This window comes from Vanessa atalanta, chromosome 18, assembly GCF_905147765.1.
Source record: "Vanessa atalanta chromosome 18, ilVanAtal1.2, whole genome shotgun sequence".
NCBI lineage: Eukaryota > Metazoa > Arthropoda > Insecta > Lepidoptera > Nymphalidae > Vanessa > Vanessa atalanta.
The window spans coordinates 2,402,118-2,421,453 of NC_061888.1; the positions used below are offsets into that span (position 1 = coordinate 2,402,118).

The following is a 19,336-nucleotide window of genomic DNA, read 5'->3' on the forward strand; positions in this document are numbered from 1 at the left end:
TACTTGTAGATATATTTTTTTGACGTGATGTCTATTTTATATAGAGTCCTAATCAATCAAATTTAGTAAAGACAAATCTTAAATCACAGTAATTTTAAAATAAAGTAAGAGGAAAGAAAAAGAGAGAGAAAGCAGGATCTTTTCGGTATTCTTATCAACTTGCTAGAATTTAATTTTTAAATGTATTACGGTCTTTGATAAAATCAAATAGCAGTAAACATGAATGTTAAATCGAAGTTATAAAAAGTAAATTATTTGCATCAAAGATTATTTCCAAATAAAAAGTCTTTAAGAAATAATCAAAGGCAAATCTGTAAGGTTCAAGTGTAGACTCCAATGGTTTCAATTAAGCAGACCAGAGCTACCGAATACGCATAATTCGTGGATGTAGTTTTAACAGCATGATTTTTGCTCTCTCGTGTTCCTGCAATCTATGGATGTGATTTCGTGAAAAGGTACGGAAATATGTAACAGGAAACTAGGAAAGCGAGCGTTATTTAATTTGACCAATGAGTACGCGCCCTGCTAGTGTTAGCAATCGGATGGTTTCAACACATTTTCCAAGAGGATATAACTTTAATTTTGCATATTACCAACTTGATATATCATATGTTACACATCTGTGACTACCATAGCTTGTTCGTTTTATTTTAGTCAAATATATTTATCAATTGATGACGTTTCTACCAAACGTATGGCGACAGAAAACCAACCCGTAAGCAAAAGCATTCTAAAATGCGTTTGGAGCCTGGCCATAATTGCAATCAAAACATTATTTATTATAGTAGAATCTCAGGAGCAATTCTGAATTTAGTAAATTTTAGCTTGATTAAAAACCAGAAGTCGTGTTAACTCTCAATCTGTATGATTAAGTATTTATTAACATAAATTGTCAAGAACATTTCTCGTAAAGCTCTTTTCTCATGCTTTTTATACGTAGTTCTTATGAGGAAAAGGTGTTAATACTTATTTGCTATGAGTCATCGTTAGCAGAATGATTGGGTGGTCTAAAAGAGGTTTAACTCGAGTATCTTGGTCACCTCTTAGAGGATAATTTACTGATGACGTGTGAACATAAATTGGACATCATTAACCTGTTAAATATTATATGTTTTGCTTTATTAACAAATAAAAAATCTCATTTAAAATGATTTGCAAGTGATTCATAATGCTAACGATGTGACGGTTAACTTATATATAAAAAATCTTCTTTTTGTTTATTCTTCGAGATTCTATTCGATATTTGAACTTTATTAATTTGATTTTCGAATTTCTAAACTATAGATGTGTTAAATTAATTAAATGGTTTATGAAGTTTTTCTTATTTTAAGTACTGGATTGTTTTCATATCAATACATGTTTTGTTATCGTACACAGTGAAGGAATACTTTCCCCGAAATTTTGATACGCGTGCGTATATTGTTTGAGAACGTTTGACATAAACATTGTGTTTATCAATATTTATTTTAAGTTCATTTGAAATATTAGTTATATGAAATTTTAAAACAAATCATTAATTATTTTGTTATTTCATTATTAGAAAAACGAAATGAGATTGTGTGCCTCATGATTTATAATGGAATCAAATGTATTTGAATTTGTACATTTTCCCTTCTGATTAGAATTACCTATTCACCTTTTAATTGCTCGGTGGTGGCTTTGTGCAAACCCGTCTGGTTAGGTAACACCCACTCATCAGATACTTTGTCGCGAAATAGTTCTGTGTTCCAGTTTGCTGAAGTAGAGAGATGAAGTATGAGTTAGCCAGTATCACAACAGTCACTAGGGATATAATAGGACATCTTAGTTACCAAGGTTTGATGAAAAATAGGATATTTAAAAGCTATTTATATACTTTTTTCTTGAATAATTCTGTCCCTATAGATTTGTGTTGGATAGTTTTTGATTATTTGGCTTTACGGTATTTTAACGCCGCATCACAGTCTAAATATTAATATTTATGATAACTACTTATTGGAAATGAATACCTACAGTAGTATTGTTGCAGTATTAGAAGCCAACTGAATATCTGTCGTTAAGGTACATCACAGTTTAAACATATTAAAATTCTTAAAATAAGATAAAAAAAACTTAAACGACCGACTTCAGTCAGACCTTTAGATGTTTGTATTTGTTCCTTTAATTGTTTAAGATGAGGGTGCATGTTTTCTTATGCGCATAATATTTAAAAGTGCCATTCAAGGATTACATTTTCGTTTCTCTTGTTATATGTAGATACTATCATGACTCAGGGATTTGGTTGCGTTCTGTTTTTGTTTCAAATGTCTCATTTATAATTAATGTTATTTTAATATTCATGGACTGTCTGAGAAATATGTTTCTGATGTATTTATTCAATTGACTAAAATGACGGTGTTTCGACAATTTTAGAATGAATCTTGAATTTAAGCAACTCAAAATTTTTTTCAATAACAAAATGGTTATTCCATATTAGTATCGGCCTTGTTAAATAAATATCAGAAAACATTGTGTTAGAAAATAAATATATGAGACTTGAGAAGAATATGATAAAAGAACTTAGAAAGATTTCTTTTTTAATATAGATGAGCTAATGATGAATATAGAATTGAACCTATTTGTAAAAGCCGTACACGAATCATCAACCTTGTAATAAATCTATCTTATGATTTACATCCACGTACCCTAACTATCAGACAAAGTTTTTTTTTTTTATGGCATTGGTTGGCGGACGAGCATATGTGCCACCTGATGGTAAGTGGTCACCACCGCCCATAGACAAAGGCGCTGTAAGAAATATTAACCATTCCTTACATCACCTATGCGCCACCAACCCCGGGAACTAAGATGTTATGTCCCTTGTGCCTGTGATTACACTGGCTCACTCACCCTTCTAGCCGGAACATAACAATACAGAGTACTGTTATTTGGCGGTAGAATATCTGATGAGTGGGTGGTACCTACCCAGACGGGCTTGCACAAAGCCCTACCACCAAGTAAAAAGTCTTTCATGGTTTGGAATTCTTTAAAATCCTCACCTATTTTTGCTTGTCTTTTAGATCTTTTCGTTACACCTCAACCAAGAAAGAAAGAATCACCTTTGTTGGTTCGGTATCCAAAAACACAAAACCTATACAGGTTTTTCATTAAAACGTTATTTCTCAAAATATAAACTATTTCGATATTAGACATTCTACCGTATCAACTGCATTTACTAGCGTGAATTTTTTATCGAGAAAGTTTATCCATCAAGTGAATGTGGACCATAAATAGTTGCTCTTAGAGTTCCAATTTTATTGCTCGAGTTATTTTAACGTCAGATGCAACGGATCAATCACGTTTAAAGTTTAAACGTTGGAACTTTGTAACTGAACTTGTTAGCGATGTCGGAAATTGACTTTTGTGATTTTCTAATCTCGTACTTTCGTAAATATATTAAATATTTACTAAAATTATTGGAAAGAGGTTCTTTATGCGGTTTACAGTAGAACGAATATGAATCGGCTGAAATAGCCACGTAAGGGAAAAGCGTTATCCCTCCTTCAGGCGATCATCCTCATTATTTCTCTTTCTATTATATACGGTTCTATATATAAGACCATTTAAACTTAATTTTTGTTACTTTTTAATTCACAAAGGATTTTAATAAAAATTTACAATGTAATTTAATTTTCGTTTCATTCTTTTCACTATTTAGATTAACCATCACTTTTTATGATACTGCTTGGTGGATGGACAAATTAACCGCCTACATTGAATATATGTATTATACCACTTGCGCCTGTTGTTTCTCCTCAGAAATCGTTCCAAACAGAACACAATAATACTAACCGCTCTTTGACGGCAGAATATATGACGAGCGTCGGTACCTATCCAGGTGTCCGTGCGTAAACCCTACTAACTGAGGCTACATCTACATTAATAAATACGACATTTTTTTATATATTTGCCTAACTGAAAATAACTGTCAATCCAATAAGTATACATAAAATTCGCACCAGGATATGGTCATTTGTCAAGCCGTGCAACATCTGCCGACGGTTTTAATTTTACAATATAATGACATTTAACACTAAGATAATTATTTTGCGTCATTATATTGACAGCTGTCTTAAAGTGCCACATCCAGCCAGCTTCTCGATACACCAGTGTTTAATATCGCTTTGTTTAAGGCCGTCGTGTCGGTCAGACGTTATCAGTTATTCCAATATCAAACAGTACTCGTATTGCCGTGTTAAGGCTTGATTGGTCCGGTGTAATTATAGACACAAGGGACAGGACAAAAATCAATTCAGCCCGAGAGCATCCACGATAGTTAAGGTTAATTATAACGACAAGTGTCGTAACGTTGATTCTATCATCAGTAGTGGATTATTGCACGTTAAATGTTAAGATATCGATCTCTATTGACAGATTTAAAATAATACTTAATTATAAATCGACATCAAGGGTCAAAGGATTATCAATTCAATTGTAGTTTTTATGTTCATTGCCACAGAACTCCGTAATTTATGGATCGGTTTGAATTATTTTGTTGATCAGGTATGATTCCCGTTTAGATTTATATTTGAAGATATAAAACCATCCCTAACGTAATAAAACACGGACAGATTTTTTATGAGCTTCAATTTTATTTGTAAATTATTTATAGTATCGACTAATTTATTAAAAATATAAAGTTAAATTAGATACCGGCCTGTTTATGTTAGCAGGAAAAAGAACTCTTCTTCTTTAAAGAGAAGGGGGTTGGAGTTTTTCTTATTACACACACATCTGGCAGCATTTCATGCAACATATGCAATTTTCCATCAAGATTATATTTACCATCAGACATAGGATACTTAACAAAACACAAAATTAAGCACTCGAAACCCAATTGTGCTCGCACGGTTTCGAATCTCAAATATTCAGTTAAGATTATCTAAGAGATAAATCCACTGCACTGTTTTGACTTACTTAAAATGTAAAATTTGTAAAAAATTTTTGCTTATAATTTTAAGGTAAAGTCCATAAAAAGGTTTTGTAATATCTACTAAAATAAACACTGTATTTCCTTTAAAAAACCTGTACATATTAAATAAAATAACAGGCTGTTCCGATACGTTATAATTTGCAAGACACTGATGTCTCTATTTTACCTCGTTTCTTGTAAATATAATCTTACCACACACGACTAGACCCCGCATATATTTATAGTAAAACTTGTCTACGCGTTACAAGTTAACTTAATAAGCCCTTATTAAGTTAACTCGCTCCGATATTTTATTTTGTGTTATTATTTACTTTACATTTGTATGTGATTAAAATTAGTTCGAATTTTGAAAAATATCCATTGCAGATGATTGGACGAAAAAGTAAGAATTACCTCTATACACAGGCGCAGTAAGAAATTTTATAACCATTCCTTACATCGCCAATACGCCACAAACTTTTGGAACGAAGTTGATGTGTGCCTTAAGCCTGTAGTTACACTGGCTCGCTCGTACTGGTGTTTGGTGGTAGAATATATGATGAGGGTGGTACCCTAACCAGACCCTACCTCTAAGTAACGCGTGGAGTTTTTTTTTATCATCTATATAATCTTGTACAGCATATGGCCTTTTTGAATATTTTTTCACCATAACATTTAAATATATCCAGCACATTTAAAAGTATCTGCAGTATTTAATTATAGTAAACCTTGCCTCATGTTTTTGCTTTAATTACGCACACCAGTATAGCCTCACTAAACACCGCTCGATGACTATTAGCAAATTCTGATGTGGCAATTAAACGTTCCGTATTGATTGAATTTTTTTTATTAATTCGCCGATCCCTATTTCCATGATCCTTAAAATTTCAAATTCCCTCAGCGGAGTCGTTTTAATTTCGATAAAAACTCCGAACGAAGTTTTGAGGCCGACGAAAATAATAATTTAGAAAGAAATTTCTAGAAACCGGGACCAAATTAATTAAGCCTTTTTTTTTCAATTCTTCTTAGCTTTTCAATAATTAATGCCCCCTAACATTGACAAATGGCTACTGCGTTGCGATCGATGGACGGATAAAAAGGACCACCATAATATTTAAGAGACATGGACGAACGATACACCATTGTTTAAAATGTATATTACTAATACCTCCGTATAATTAGTAATAATAAATAATATAAAATTAACAAAACAATATACAAATTCTAAATTTAAATCCAGTATGATGAATATGGCTTTAAGTTCTAATTCAAGATTTACCAGATGAAGTTATAAAAACTTGTAAAACAGGGTTGGTATAGCCGTTTAGGTACTATAATGTGAAGTGTGAACTAAACTACTATTCCATAATGTAAGCATATGTTTGGTACTCATATTAATCGATAGTATTATTATTATATATTGAATATTAATAGTTTTTTGACTTTCTTTTTTTGTTGAGTCGGATTTGTAGTCGTATCTGAGTGTGAGGGAAAAAATCCATTCTTAGAAAAATACCGCCATGGATAACATTTTTTTTATATTATGGCATCTGTAGGCGGACGAGAAAATGGCCATATGATGGTAATTAGCCACGCTGACCATATACATTGGTGCCTTACGAAATTGTATCTATATCCTAACATAATCAATGCACTATCAACGTTCTCATCATCATCACATCTCTCATCCGAAGGACGTCCACTGCCGGACATAGGCCTCCCCCAAAGATCGCCACAATGACTGGGACCTGACATCTGACACGGTACTCACACTTATACTGACAGTTACTTCAAATTGGAAAACAACATCACTTTACTTTTGCTGCTTGTTGGAAATATAATATGATAAGGTACCTACTATAGCTTACTTGCACAAAGCCCTACCACCAAGTAAATATTATTTTAAATATATATCTGTATTAATATGAAACTCCAAAAATCCCCCCATTTGAGCATACAATGATCGCTTCAATCCATTGGGTTACTGCGATTGCTTACCTTGTAATCCAAATGCAATCAAAAAAATCGCTACCAACTCCCTAAGATTACCTCGATATTGTTCGTTCGAGATCGAAGCAGATATAACCGATGTATCGTCTTCGCCCTGATGACGGATTTCTCAGCTGATAGTTGGACATTTTGACAAATCGACGTCCCCTTTTTCAAGTTTAATTCTCTCGGGGCCGTGTTCCGATATTTATCTGTGTTTTATGGTAGTCCCATACAATGACCGTCTCGGGAATGGATGAATTGTCTTTCGTTATGAAATATTTTTTGTAATCTGTTAAAAGTCGATCGTAATCGTTTATGTTATCTACATATATATCTCATTGAGAATAATGTTTTGGGATGCTTTCATTGGATATGGAAATAAACGTTACGTAACTTTCTTCTATTGAATTACCTATTAGTTTTTTTTTTTATTTGTATATTCCACTACTGGGCCACGGTCTCATCCCTAGAGAGTGATTGAAACTATAAAATAAACTGTTTATTAAATTAAATAGTTTTACAGGTTTTTATAATTAAAATTAATATGTTAAAGTTGTAAGTGACTAGCATGTGATTGTATATTTAAACCCTTATCTGAAATAGTATAGTTTTTTTTTTTGTAACTATCTATATCTATATTTTTATATTATGTTAAAATTATTTATCATGAAGTTGAAGAATTCCGTAATTTAATGATCATATCTAGACACGCGGTAGCGTGTCAGCCAAGTTCTAGTAACAGAACTGGCGTGCAGCACCGTGTGTAATATTACACGAACCATTTGGAGCCACTTTTGACCTCCTCATAACTCAAAAACTATTTGACATAAATGTGTCAAATTTGGCTGATATATTGAGATTCGCGAGATACATATGTGTTCCAAATTTCATAAACGCATCTCAAATGGTTATTTAGATATTAACGTCTAAAAATCGTCATTTTTATCACTGACTGACCTATAGATCAAAACTATAACCTACTTCCAGGTGAACTAGAAAGTTGAAATTTGGCATGCAGGTAGATAATTAGGCCAATATAAAGGAAAAAATCTGAAACTGGTAATTTTTTATCATTTTATTATAATTTTTCATTTTATTGGGTCTATAGGAAACCTTATATACTTAGTTCCTGTAATAACTGTAAATAAAAAAAATGATGTAAGAACCAGCATTCAAAACTTATAACAGCCGGTCTTAATGTAGATTTTAAGGTCTTCACGTGAATATATAACAAGTTGAATACCACCCTTAAGTTTTTTAAATCCAAATATTTCCGTTTTATTACTTATTAGTATAGCCGACTTTGGTATTTATTACGTTATTAACTAGCATTTAGCGCACATCAATGGTGCAAAATCTATATATATACTTTAAAAAAAAAAATAGGCTTTTCGGTACACGGCGCGCGACGTGACGCCGAAGCAGCGGGATAGAAGCGTTGCGATTAAACCTTAACGCGGACGTGTCTGAGCGAGTAGCAACCGCGCTCATAAGAATTATTTCAATGCCTTCCGATGGAAGCTGCCTAGTCTATTCGACTGCATATTTTTTGTTTGAGTTTACTAGTATACAACAATAAAATAGGTTTCGTGAGACTGTAGTAGAGTATGTATATCGTAACAGGAATGATTTAAGTTTGTACTCTAGCGCTACAAACGGGGATTCTTATTGCTTGGAAGAACAGTATCGAGCGAGCATGCTGATGTCAGCAAAGGACTGGTGAATGGGTCCAATGGAAAAATAGAGAAAGCACATTGAGGACGTCGACAACAGCAATAGCGCACGTAAAATAACAATTCAATTTAAACATAATTTAATTTGCGAACTAAAAGCCAAACCAAGTTACAGGTATTAAGTAATGTACATATATGTTCAAAGGAAACAATTCTCTATTTGCTTAGCATATTCTTCTACTGTTCACAAATCACAAGGCCTTCACCTTGAAGGTGCTGTTTTCGACATAGGCTCCTCTTTATTAAGTAAAGAGCAGGCTTACGTTGGCCTCTCTAGAGTTAAAAACTTAGATGGAGTACATCTTATCAATTTAGGTCCAAGTCAAATCAAGACACAAGAGAGCTCTATTGTAGAGTACAACCGTCTGCGCGCATTATACCACCCCTATTTGGGCAAATTAAGTATAAACAGAAAACGCGTAAAAAATATCCGGACACTGAATGGGCAATTCACTCGAACATTTCAGAGGTACCTAAAAGAAAAATAAGAACGTATAAAAAAAAAGACAATTATACCACGTAAACATAAGAAAATAGAATAGCTTAACAAAAACCATTTGGTATTAAATTTGTTATTAATAAGTACCTACTAATAATTTATATACAAAAAGTAGTGATATCCCATCAAAAACATAAATGTAAAAATGAGAGCCAAGTTAAATATTATGATATATACCTTGGTTGTTGTCTTCAACGACAAAAGAAGTGAGATCTAAATTTGTGCCAAGTTAAATAGTCCTTTCTGAAATTTATTTATAACTACATAAAATATCACTTCTTCTTATAACTTGGGGTAATATATTGTTGCCTAAGGTCTGACTTGGCTAGTTCTCATATACAAATTATATTATAGCCTTCGTAAGTTCTAAGCCTGTTACAAATTAATTATAAACACAAATTAAGCACGCAAATATTCAATGGTACTTGTCTGGATATGAACTCGCAATATCTGGTTAAGATTCATGTTTTCTAGTGACTGAACCATCGCAGCTCTTAATGTACGTTAATACTAACTAAGCAATACTGAGCTGTCCTCCATTCTTCTTAGATGTTCTGAGTTATAATTTGTTATTCTAAACACAAACTACAATTTGTGTTTATAAACATATAAGAACTAGCCAAGTCAGACCTTAGGCAACAATATATTACCCCAAGTTATAAGAAGAAGTGATATTTTATGTAGTTATAAATAAATTTCAGAAAGGACTATTTAACTTGGCACAAATTTAGATCTCACTTCTTTTGTCGTTGAAGACAACAACCAAGGTATATATCATAATATTTAACTTGGCTCTCATTTTTACATTTATGTTTTTGATGGGATTCTAATTTCAAGGAACACAAAATATATAATTTTAACCAAATATATGCAATCATTTATAAACATACTTACGTAACTAATACATTTAAGAACTATGTTTGAATACGTTTTATAGATACTTAGAGTAATATAAGGACATTATAGTCACATTTATTACATGCTCGGACACAGTCGTAATATATCCCCGAGTTAGTATTGAGTAAGTGACTACATGTATTCTGTCTAGTAAGTTGGATACAGTCCGAAGATATATACCCGATTGATCTTACATTGTTTAACGTGTACATGAGGCATTGAGAGTTACAAAGTACAAGTATTTAAATCTTAAAGCATTTTGAATCCTACATCTATAATTTTAAGAGCTGGTTTACTTTGAACGATCAATAGAATTCCTTTAGAGTATGCTCAGCTTAACCTAGCATTATGCAGTGTGTGTCATCTTTAGCAATAAAGTCTCTGAAGGTAATGATACTCGTATCGTAAATTTCAAATCATATAAAAAACTGTTGACTCTAATAACAATGAACAAGACTTTTTTTCCAATAAAACCCTATTGCTTGAAAGTATGACGTAAGACACGATAAATTTAAAATTGTGTATAGTATAGTCTTCTACTCTTAAACCAGTAGGACACACACAGGCTTAGGCTTAGACCATACCAGTTACAGTAGACTCAACCCAAGCGAATATACATTTATTTGTACGAATATTATAGATGCGAAGGTAACTCTGACTTGGTTGCTCTTTCACGACTAAACCACTTAACCGAATTTGATAAAATTTGGTATAAAGTAAGCTTTAACTCCAAGGAACGATATAGGCTAATCTTCAAAAACCATTTATTTATCTTGTGTAACATACATGATTCATGCTTACTGTATAACTATAGTGTAATGCCTCCATCTTTACCGATGATCGTGGGTTCAAACCAAGGCCCAGTTCTGCCACATGGAACATTGGAGCACCTGGTGAAATTAGCTACAAACCTTAATCTCGATGGGAGAGGAGGCCTTAGCTTAGCTGTGGGACGTTTAGATGCTAACTTTAAGAATTTGTTTTAATAAGGAATTTCTGTCATTTCATTCTATTACATCTTTATCCAACAAACCTTATATACCAGCGTGGCAGAGTAAGCTGTAATTAATAGTAGTTTTAGTAGTAGTAAATGAATAGATTCATAACTAATATCGGATCTTCGTGGACGTCATACATATAACCCCTAGAGAGTGTTATATGCGAACCTGCTATTGTTTCCAACCGTCTCGTAATCTCTACTATACATGCATACATACATCAATCCATCGTTAATACCTACCAATCTAAATACCGATGCGCTAGGTTTAGTAAAATCATTGGTTACTACTAATAATTTTAAATTTAATTTATATTCTATCGAACATTTTTCACCTTTAGAAAGTTTAGTATCTGAGTAATGTACATTATGTACTTTCTCTAGTGGTGGTGGTCACATCTGGGTACCACCCACTCACTAGTTATTCAGACAGTCAAACTATGGTTATGTTCAGTGATGCATTTGCGGTAAAACAACTTAAACTTATACCTATAACTACTATGTTGGTTTAGTTACTATTGGTTTAATTAAATTTTTCAATCTGATCACAGTTCCTTAAGCGAATGATGTCTTAAGTCAGGTAATTTAGATATTTCTGTTATCATTCCAATGAAATGTAATAGCTTACAAAGGAAACACATCTTGGAACTCATGTTGATAGCCCCAGCCCTAATTCGATGGTTCCGTAGTCACGTATATAATATTGTTTCCTCGCACCCTAATTGCGTTGAATGAGCGTTTTTATTGCCAAAACCATTAACCCACCCCAAAAATTTCACACAATATGCTCATATTGATTAGCAATGCTGATCATAATGAATTATATCGCAACTAGTTTCCGCCCGCGGTGCCACATGTGTTAGAGTGGGTGAGGGGGGTTAAGATATTAAGTCCTTTACAATATCTCCGAAAATTTTGAACAATTGATATGCGAGTTTGAATTTAAAAATGGAAGTGTCATTTTGCGTATCATATGAATCGTTTTTGTGACATTTCAATTTATAGTTCAGTGTAACCAGGTCTATTATTTAGTTTTGTTAACCTTGACGGCGTTGTAGGGGATTTTCTTCCGAGAACGGGGAGCCTACATGAAGGTTGAGAATAGACGGTCGTTCTATACATGTACCTCTTTAGACTTATATCGTCTAGGGAAGGCGCTATAGAGAGGGTTGAGTATATGACGACTATTATCATTTCCTAAGCTAGCCGTCCACAGTTGTTAATATAGAAAACTTGTTATAGATTATATTTTCAAACTAAATCTATTAAGGAGCTAAAGTAATTGAATACTGTATAATTGAAACATAACTAAAAGGTCTTATGTTACCGCTATTATCAAATATATTGTGACTTCGTATATAACTGGTTTATTATTGATAACTGTGACATTTAAAACACGTCATTGCTTAATGGACCTTAAAGTCACTCGTTTAATTTAAATACGTGATAACTAAATTGTAGTTGTAACCCAATGTTTGTAAAATAGTTTGTAAATTGGCATGAACCTAAAAACACGTTATTTTGGAAAACTAAAATTTAAGATAGCAATAATTCAAATGCGTTAAGAACAAATAAATTAAAAAAAATCTCACACATATTTAAAAAAACTCATACACCCTCCACCTAGTACATAGATACGCACACATTTGTTCTAATACAGTTCTATGTCTAGTTAAAAAAAATACTATTCGTCACTGTCTAAGTCTTTAACACTTTTTTTATATTGTTACGTCTTTTGTATCAGTTGATGTGTCCCATATCTATAAAGAATAAAGCAAAATTCTCACAACTAGCGGACACGTCTAGACATTTTCCTGTGAATCATAATTCTGCTTCGAGAATATAATTACGAACAGTAGAAGCCTTGATTTTTTTCATTAAAAGCGATATAATTGTTTTGTATGTTGAACATTAGTGATAATGATTTCGAAATGTGTTTTTTGAAGATAAGTTACTTTGGTATCGATGAGAAATGTAACTTGTTCGCGTGAAACGATTCAGACTTAAACATGATTGACTTCTGTTATAATATGTACACGACGTTTTGCTTAAGGGTACAATAGTTCAAGGAGTCATTCAATAATACGATAATAATAAAAGAAGTACGGTCAGCTTCATCGCATGATGCATAGGAAACTAATTTAATGATTTGTTACTTAAAAACGTTCGATTTTAATGTACTACATATCAAGATCCGATAAACTTTGAAATCCGATACTATAATAAACGTACTTAATAACATTTGACTAAGGAGCACTGCGATCTTTATTAAAAGTATGTTAAATACTAGATTTTAAAAATTAAACATGACATTAATCAGAGAAGGTAGAATATGTAGACAGCGTACTGATAAGCCTTACTAGGTGGCGTATGTGGAGTTATCATGTCTCAGAGTGTTTATAATTCATCTCAAGTTCTGCGGCGAAAGTAAACCTCGAGGAAGGTCGTGAGGATACCTGCGTCATCTGTGACGAGTCGGGTGTAATTTTGCCAGATACACCGACCACTTTTGGGCAGATTGTGTCGTCCATAAGAATGCCAAGATGGACAATTACCAGATGACGTTTATTTCGCTGCGAAATCTCAGACAATTAGATATGATTTCTGATGTTCTTAATAAAGAGTATTAAATATTTAACATATCATGTTCTTATAAACAGCGTTGAGATTTTGTAAGATCTAGTCTATTCCAACCACGAGAGGATAAAAGACCAATGAATAACATTTGAAATAAAATTGACGTGACATTATTGGTCGAGAGCTTGAATAAAATCTATGATATTCATTATGGAAAAAATGCCGATTTGATCGTTGATGAAACTGTTATCGGAACTTTAGAAGAAACATTTAAGTGGATATAAGTAGTAAAGCGAAATAGTGTTGTGTTTTAAATAATTGACGATCTCCGTGGTCGAGCAGTCTGTACACAGGTTTTCATGCAAGTTGATGTAGAAAAAGTTCATTAGTTTTCTATGTTGTCTTGGGTCGGGTATGTGGTACCGTCGTTGATTCTGATTTTCCATAACACAAGTGCTTTAGCTACTTACATTGGTATCAGGGTAATGTATGTGATGTTGTCCAATATTTATTTATAGTGATATATTAATCAAGAACTGTTAGTCGTGCCAAATATACCTGCTATTAGCAAATCGCATGGAATACGTAAATCTAATGTTTGTTTATCGTCATTCCTTCTACGATTGGAATAGACAACAGATACTATAGTTATAACTCCAAAACATATTTAAAAAAAATCACATTTGCTTCTTATGGCATTGTATTTTAGTTTTATAACATGACGTTCAATGAATAATTCCTCGCTGCTTACATTTGTCGTATAATATCGTCCACTCAAAGCTTGAAAGAAGAGATTGCTGTTTGAGCAATAAGCGCCTTTCATACCATTTTCTTCGATATCAAAACAGAAATAAAATTACCTTTGAATAGTTTAGTTAAGTAGATAACGAACATAATATAGATAGCGCATTGATTTTGGAATAACCAATTTACCGTTTAATGGGATGATACGATATCAAACAATATTGAGCTTTAATGATAGTTGATTAAACCTTAAAATTGCATAAAATTAAAAATGAAAAATTTATGATTGCAAATCGTAAATTCCATAATTTTCGGGATCATTAGTTTTGTCAATCGTCTGGAATTCCCTTTATACCTCGATATCACCTTTGTGTCTAATAAAGCAATTTAAAACACGAACCCGACATTTTTTTCAATAACGACCCCTTTTTCTAGAGACAAAAAACCAGCTAAAACTCCCAAGGGTGAAAAAATACATGGGGCTTATAATGACCGTTTCTCCCCTTGTAACATGCGTGACGCCAGCTATGAAGATATTAATACTGTATACACCTATTCTTACAGTTTTTATATAAAAACTTGCGGTATCCATAATTACAAAATGGCGGGCATCCAACATGGCGGACTAAAGAAACGAAATATAGAACCGGTTTTTACACTTTTGTTGGAACTAAATTGTTTTCGATTAAAATTCGAAGCTAACAAAACATTCGAAATTCAAATCGAAAGTGAAAATTAAAATTGTTGTTTGAAAACATGAAGCGGTTTTAATTCTTACAACTTAACGACTCATTAGTATTTACTCATTTTTATTAACACAAACTCGATGTTATAATCGCTAGTAAGACTTGTAATATCTTTGACCTAAATAAAAAATAAAATGGCAGCAATAATAAAATGATACGATCTTTTAAATTGTATTATCATAAAATATGATTCTGAATAATTGAAATTGTATATTACGTATGCTTTGGCAGACGTAAGCAATGATCGCCAAAATCCACAAGCGCCGAGCGAAAAGTAAGCACATTTGGCAAGGATCGACGATTCTTTACTTACAAGACAAATTAGCTGCACGCTGTCCAAAACTCATTATGGCACTTGCGATATACATTCACGCTATTATCATCTTTCAACGGTGGCATGAATGCCTATATTGCTTTGCGAGTTATGATAAATGGCAGATACAATTGTGTTGTACGTATCACGTTCTGTCGATTCGTTGGATCGCTTCCAAGGATTTACGAATTGAATTATACTCGTCCATTGATACACTATTTTGCTTTGATTAATTTTCATTTGTTTTGTCAACGTTAACTATTCGAATGAATGTGTCGAGTTCAAATTCATTATCAACAGTAATGTTTATCTAGTACGCTGTTGGACCTGTACCAAATGCTGATTCGATGTTTTTAGATCACGAAAGAATACAATGAAATGTTTGAACCTTTAATTTTATTTATTTGTTTAAACAACTTTTTGGCCGTTTACCAAACTATTAGATTTGCTGTTGTGTAATGTTTGCTAAACTTTTTTATTTCAGTTCAATATTTAGTAATATTTTTGATGTTATAACATCTGCTATGTATTCCTGCTTTCGGTTGAATAAATAATGTAATTTTATAAAAAATAGCTTGACGTAAGTCTATAAGACTCTTAGTGCCAATTGAGAGATATCACAACATCAAAGAGAGACAAAAAGATGTTTCTGTAAGTGCAAAAAATCTAGCAAATATTCCAATATTGTTTATTTTAAATTTTAATACATTTCTTTTCCCTTACAGAAGATAGACGCATACAATCATAGCGGTCCATCGCTTCAAACGTCAGCGGTGATCGCTCTCTGCTCAATCGTGCTCATCGTGGGTGTGCTTATAGGCGCCATACTTGTTTGGAAGTAAGTGGGCTAAGAACTTGATTTAAAATAACAGCTATTACCTTAAGGCGAATGAGGATGGAGGAAAACATGTTACGAGAAAATGATTACTTGAATTTAGTTGAAGATGTCTTATGGAAAAATAATTTGCAAATTCATATGTTAATTGAAATTGGAATAATAATGGAAAAGTTTTATTTCTGTAAATCATAACGGCTACGAATGCAAGTTGTACTGTAACATCGCGAGCATTTAATTTCTGGCAGGGTTAAAATAATAGCCGTGAATGTGTTATCATATACTTATTGGATTTAATTTTGAAATTGATTTTTTGTTTTTTTTTATGGTCAAATTTATTTCGTTTTGAAATAAAGCAACTGCACAGCTTAAACGGTAAGATTGAAAAGACAAATGTAAACTTTAATCTTAACAACTCGACTATTTCTCTTTTTAAAAATAGGAATGGAATTCAGCCATTTGGCGGTAAGTCGTACCACCGCTCATTGACATTGGTACTCTAAAAAATACTAACGGAAACTAAGATGGTATACCCCTTGTGTTTACAATTACACTGGCTCAATCACTTTTCAAACCGTAACACAACGATACTAATTACAGCCGTTTGACAGTAGAATATTTGATGAATGGCTGATCTAATCAGATGGGTGGACAAAGCCCTAGCACTAACTAAATCTCTAGATATACATAGATATGCCAATTAAATATATTAACTAGACACCGTTAACACTTTATAAAATTTAATTGAAAAGTTAGACACTTTTAATGTACGACAATCCAAAACTCAACATATAATTGTCACTTGTCATGAAATCTTCCGAGAAAAGGAGCAATACAATATTTTCACGAATTAGCGCCTTCGAATCCCGCGAAGACAGGCGTGGATGTGACACTTTAATCGTCGTTAAAGCCGTCGTCACATATGTCTGGAGCAATGGACCGAAAGTTGATTAGAATTGCTGTCACCTATTCGAGATTTAATCCCGACCTTAAACAGATGACACTGCAAGTAACGAGATTTCTCGGATTTAATTGTTCGTGAAGTTAATGCGTACGTTCTTCTGATGTTTGAACATTTGGAAATTTGTATTATTCATACAATTACGTGGAATTTAGACTTGATATACAATTGGTAGGAGCTGTGATGGTTCAGGAATAAGAATATGAGGATCATATCGTGGGTTTTTCCGTATTTTTTTTTTTGGAACGAAGTTCTTTTGCTAATCTTACAGAACAGTGAACTGGCAGAAATTGTCACGTAAGGGAAAAACGTTATGCCCCCTCCAGACGACCTATTCCCCTCTTTCTTTTATATACAGTTTTATTAAAATAAAAATTAAAAATTAAAACCATTTTTTTCTTATGGTTTTAATTCACACGGGATTCTCATACGCTGTTGATTTAATACATAATATATAACAAAAGCAACTTTATTCCAACCAGAGATCCTACAAAAAATCTCGTTTTTTTTTTATTATTTCTTATTTTGTGGTGTAGGAAACGAAAGTGTATCTTATGTGTAAAATTCTGCCTTTTGTTTTGCATTCTAGCAATTGGGTGAAAATAAACTATCAAACCTTTTTAATATAAGAAGAGCCTTTTCTGCCCAGAACAACTTGTGTCTACAAAATCATTTTCAAGTGCGGAGTAATCCTTTTGCTGTGACCAAAAGGATTACTCAACAATATTAGGATTTATTAGTCAACTATTACCTATAATTCGATACTAAAATTATAAAGTAACTCTAGAAATAAAGTATTAATATAAAGTGGATCCGTCTGTTGCTCTTTCACGACCAAACAACAAAACCGAAATTGATGAAATTCGGTATAAATCGAGATTAAACACCAATGATGAATCTAACCTGACAAACAAACCCTAAACCGCGAACAAACTCACAAGCGACAATTAGTCTGAAAAAGCAGACATGGAAAGTAACTTTTCTTAATCACGATAAAGTTACTTAATTAGTATATTTTGAATTTTATTTCACTTTCTCTTTCTGGTGCTGGTATCTTGTAACTTAAACCCGATTTATACACACAATACGTATTTATAACGTCGATGTACGGACAGATAGACGTCGTCGGATATATAACGTAACTTAACGAGGTCTAAATTATAATACGATATTGCCCTAATAAATTTTTAATTAGACATGAATTGAGAGGATCCGGGACACAGATTAGTGTCATAATTAAACTGAAGTAAGTAAGGAAACCCGTATGCAGGAACCTGTAAATATTAAATTATTATAAAGTTGAGAGAATAATGACTTTACAGGCCAAAGTTACTTACTAGTGAAAAAAATCTATACGTTATTTAAAGTAGATTCCTCAGTTGGCAGCGTTCTGGCACTGTCAGTTGCCATTGCATGTAGATCTATCGCATTAGCATAAAATAATATTTTGAAGGAACACATTTCAACTTGCATGCAAAATCAAGCGCCCGGGAAATAGAAAATATTGAATCTTCATTACCCGGAAATAGAACCAAAGAGATCGCTCTATCATAACGCGTTCTAAAATCGTTTGTTACTGTAATACAATGTTCAGGACTTCATTTAATAAATATTAGTTCACAACAAAAGACTACAGTTAACGTAGTTAATAAGACACACAAGTACCTTTTCACATATATACATATATAAATGTGTATATTTTGTAATAAAGTTCACTATTATTTCATTTATTTTAATAATCGAAATCGAAGCACACTTTATTCAAATACTAGCACGTTCGTAATTTTACAGGATTATATTTAGCACTAGTTATCGCCAGTGTGTCATTATGTGTTAGGTATTTAAAAATCAAACTTACCTCATACCAAATTGAATTAAAATCGGCTAAGTGGAAAACAAAACAGATAGAGTATCTTTTGTATTTATAATATTAGTATAAATAAGACTACCGCCGGTTCGGAATGTAGATTCTACGGTTTTACGGATTCCGGTCATCAGGTATTCTACCGCCAAACATTAGAACTCAGTATTGTTGTGTTCCGATTTGAAGGGTGAGTGAGCCAGTGTAACTACAGGCACGACGGAGATAACAGTTTAGTTCCCAAGTAACTC

General features: G+C 32.7%; 1 protein-coding gene across 3 annotated transcripts in view; it reads left to right on the top strand.

Annotated features, from left to right (window-relative positions):
- Positions 1–19,336, top strand: part of LOC125070854 — a 175,147-nt gene that overhangs the window by 138,815 nt on the left and 16,996 nt on the right. For all 3 annotated transcript variants that reach the window (XM_047680846.1, XM_047680847.1, XM_047680848.1), the window contains one exon: positions 16,154–16,266. In XM_047680846.1, coding sequence (XP_047536802.1) covers positions 16,154–16,266 — 113 coding nt within the window. The remainder of the gene's footprint in view (positions 1–16,153; positions 16,267–19,336) is intronic.